This window comes from Buceros rhinoceros, unplaced genomic scaffold (genome assembly GCF_000710305.1).
Source record: "Buceros rhinoceros silvestris isolate BGI_N320 unplaced genomic scaffold, ASM71030v1 scaffold6077, whole genome shotgun sequence".
Lineage (NCBI taxonomy): Eukaryota > Metazoa > Chordata > Aves > Bucerotiformes > Bucerotidae > Buceros > Buceros rhinoceros.
Genome location: NW_010422741.1, coordinates 85,133 through 89,280, shown reverse-complemented (window position 1 = coordinate 89,280; position 4,148 = coordinate 85,133). Strand labels below are relative to the sequence as shown.

General features: G+C 41.9%; 1 protein-coding gene across 1 annotated transcript in view; it reads left to right on the top strand.

The window, feature by feature from the left end:
- The window catches only part of AGPAT4 (1-acylglycerol-3-phosphate O-acyltransferase 4), a 61,088-nt gene that overhangs the window by 47,071 nt on the left and 9,869 nt on the right, over nt 1-4,148 (top strand). Inside the window, exon 7 of the mRNA XM_010140159.1 lies at nt 1-35. This exon is cut by the window's left edge and continues 4 nt beyond it. Within this exon, the coding sequence (XP_010138461.1) occupies nt 1-35 (35 nt within the window). The remainder of the gene's footprint in view (nt 36-4,148) is intronic.

Sequence of the window (4,148 nt, the reverse complement as noted above, 5' to 3'; positions counted from 1 at the left end):
GTTCTAACTGGCTCCACAAACTGTATCAAGAAAAGGTTAGTTCTTTGACTTGTGAGTCACCAGTGCTCAGTTATTTATACTGTTAGTAGACCTTCACAAGTGTGTCTCTTTCACGGGCACCCCCTTGTCGTGGGGAAAGAGCTTGCGTGCCCTTGTGAGGTTGAGAGCTGTGCTGGTGGTGGCATGTGCCTCCGGTGGGGTCTCCCAAGCCAGACAGGTCTCAACTGAAGGGTCAGACAAAGTGTGTCCATGGGCGGGATGGGCTCACTAGCCTTCGGGCAACCGTCCTAGGAGGACAACTCTGACTCCAAACCCAGGCAGATGTAGCTCCTTTAGCCTTGTAAGGCATCCATCATCTAAGAGAAGGATACTCTAACCAAACCTACGACCCGAGGACTTTGCTGTCACCGTCCAAGCTCGCTAGGCCCTGGCAGATGATCCTCAGGTGTAAAGGGTGGAGCCAGTTCCGCGCACGCTGCCCCTCACCTAAAAAATCCACCACGCAGGCCTGAAGGGTGCACTCATCGCTTGCAGTGAGCATGGGAAAAGCCCTTCCCAGATCTTCATTCGCGAAGCCAAGGCGTGATGACAAGTGTGTATGTGAAATGGTCCTGCTTTGGAGGCTTGGGGTTGTTTGGTTTGTTTGGTTCTCAGAATAAGTGCTCCATTGCTGCAGACACAAACTGATCTTGTGCTGTCAGTCATGATTGCCTTTATTTTGTACTCAAAGAACAACAGGAAGAAAACTTAAGCCTCAATACAGTAGTTTCTAAATTCTTTAGAAAGTTGTATAAGGATGCAAGAACCACAACTACCTCCTGGTTGGTAGAAGGACCTCCTGCCCTTTAATGGCACCTACTAAATCAATAAATAATTCACTGGCTAAATGAGGTGTATTTTGCTTTAGTATATTAGAGGTTTTGTCCCTTGTTTTACCCTGACTTTTCACCAAGGCAAAGATCCACCGTTAATAGGACAGGCTGATAAATTGCTTTCACACTGTATGCATAGAAGGTGTGGATTTAAGATTCCTAATTAAATAGGATCAAGGCAGAATAGTAATGACTGTGTGTTTGTAGATGCCTGCTGATCTTATTTTTTTCTCAGTACTCATATAGGCATCCTTCAGACTTCCAGCAGCATTGCCACCTAGACATTGTTTCCAAACAGGAATTCTGTTTCAGATTAATGTAAATATTTATGATAAAGTGTAACGAATCTGTAGTCAAAGGTCAGTAATTCATCTCCTGCTTTGTCTGCTTTGGTTGTAGCACTCCACTTTCTGTCTCAAAGTAAGACAAGGTATGCACACTACTGAAAAACAGATTGGTTACATATGCCGTTGCTTTTTCTCAGTGATTTTCATAGTTTTGCAGTACCTTCCCAAGACTTCCATACTGTGCACTGAATTGTGCTCCAGTAGCATGATATAGTTAGGGGCATGCCACAGGTACTGAGGCTGGAGTGCTGGAGGGCCCCAACTCTATCTGAATGAGTAATGAAATCATCCACTGGTGGACATGAAGGGACATGATGATGATGATTAAAATTGTCGTTAATAAAAGAGTGAGATTCTTTGAGAAAACCTTGTTCCATTTTATTTTTACCTCATTGCCTTATCTCAGTTACATGTATGTCAATCTGAGGTATTGCTCTCTGGGAATCTGGTGTGTTTATGCTTTTCCTACTTATCATTTCATTTTCTGGTTTAGTCACTACAGCCGAAGCGGTAACTGGGCCTTGCCAGATAAACCATGATGTGTTGTTCTAAACCAAACACTGTTCTCCTTCCTTTTTCCAGGATTACAGTAAACAACATATCCATGTGCTTCTTCCTCACCTGGGATGAATTCTATCCTTACACAGGTGGTCAGCCAAATTATGACAGAGGTGCAATTTGAGTTGCACGTCCCTTTTTTTCCTTCCCTTCCTTCTTTTTTTCCTTCCCTTCCTTCTTTTTTTCCTTCAACTATCATTGCTAGAAAAACTACCTTTGACTTTTAACAAGGATTAGGTTGAGCATCTTATCACATGGTCTGAGGAGGTACTATATAATAGTCACAACTCTTCTAGCACTTGCATGTTTGCTTTCTTTTTACACCTCCTTACAGCCTCAGTGCCTCAAATAGAAGCTCTGTTTGAGAATCTGAATTTCCATTAAAAAGAAAGCGAGCTACTAACTCTTCTCACTTGTAAGGGAAGCATGGAAAACAGGACGTGAAAATATATGCTGAAATGCCCCAGGGAATTAGCAAAGCATAACTGAGGAGGGGAGGTGTACAGAACTGCAGTGTCTGGGAACAAAGGTTATATTTTTGGGTACTCATTCTTTGTGGGCTTCCTCATGAAAGGGCAGTGGCATACCTCTGCAGTCAGACCTCCCTAGTGGGAGCACGGGGAAGAATCCAGTTAGACTCTCACAAGATGGTGGATGTTCCCTGATTTTTCCCCCACTGTATTACCCACTCCACTGTCTGAAGTAACTCAGATTTGGTGGGCACATTAGAACGGAGCATGTTTATATGTCCAAATATAAACATGTTTATATGTCCAAATATGATACTTGGGCAGGGTGGGATTTATTACTAACTGAAAACAAGCTCTGTGTGCAGAGGAATGAAAGGAGCTTAGTTTGGGCTAGGTGATTGAGGGAAATTTTGAGGTATGTAATGGGTTTAAATGCTGACTTGAGCACTTGATACCATAAGGACCCTTGCAAAAGTTGGGAATACAGCTCAACCCACAGATCTCTTCTGCAAGGAATGTGAATGTTTTTAAGGGTAAGGAATTGTAACTGAATTGAGGAGCCCTTCCTCACAACAGTATAAAACATATAGTGGAAATGATGGCATTGACATTGTTTTGGCCGTTGTTTATTTTTTCCATCTGTCGCAAACCTTTTGGTGAGATGTGGTCAATGGTTTTGCTGCCGTAATGCTGCGCGGAGCCAACAGTGGGAAAATTTCTGCTTGTTTTGAGTCTGTCTTGCTCTCTGTAGTAACAGGCCCCCTACTGGCGATACCAGTAATAGTCGGAAATTCTTAACTTTCCTGGGTAACACCGGTATTTAGAAACCTAATTGTATACAGAGGAATTCAATTTACTGCTGATTAGTAGCTCTGTGTTAAACTAGTCATAAACCAGAATCCTCAAGGCACTGTAAAGAAAACTTCATACACTGTATGATTTGTTGGAGAGAGCTAATTAATTTGCTATAGTGATCCCGGTACAATCTAGCTCATATGCACAAAACACTTATAATTTTTCTAATCTCAATAACGAGAATGCAATGCTTTAATTACTGTGTAATCTCTTAAAAGCTGGATGTTCCCTTTGAAATAGATAAAATGGTGGCAGCCTGTAATTAATCAAGTTGCCATTAAATAATTAAAGAATTGTCTGTGTCAGCTGCAGTAAATGTAAAATCATAGTATAGTAGAATAATCTTGTGGTTCATCAGTACAGTCCTGGCTTTGCCAGAATTTTTGGGACCTGTCGTGAAGCTTTCCTTTCTTCGAAGAAGTTTAGAACTTCATTCTGGCTAAACTGAGGTTCTTCTTTATGTCAGTCTAATGCTGACTTCATTAATTAACCCATTTTATGGGATAACACTGATTAATAATCTTTGCTTTTGAATCAGTAGAAAAGGGTTTTTTCCCCATGCACTGTGATATCTTGACATTACTAAAGGCAATGCCATTCACCCATATGGACTCTAGAGAAAGTTACTGAATTCTAAGTCTTCTGTACTTTAAAAACCACACACCACAAAACAGAAAACAAACCTCACCCCATTATCTTCCTCTTGTTATATTAGAAGGGAAAGTCCTTTGGTCAAAACCAGTGAGAGATTCTAGACTGTTTGCATGCTCAACTGTCTATAGAGAGCTCAGCACCCAAACTTCCTTCTGTAAGCTTCATGGGAACAAGATGAACAAGATGGCCTCTGTAGGACAAAGCAGATAGGAGAGGTGGTGTTCTTTGGAGTAGGGGACCAGATGGTGTCTGCTCACCTTTTCTGTCAGGGCCATGGATGCTGTTTTAGAGCAGTGGTTGGAGAAAACATTAGAGAACAAGAGGATCTACTGCTGAACACGTAACTCAAATGCTCCTCTGGCTTACCAGCCGTATCTGGCCAGTGGCTGTGG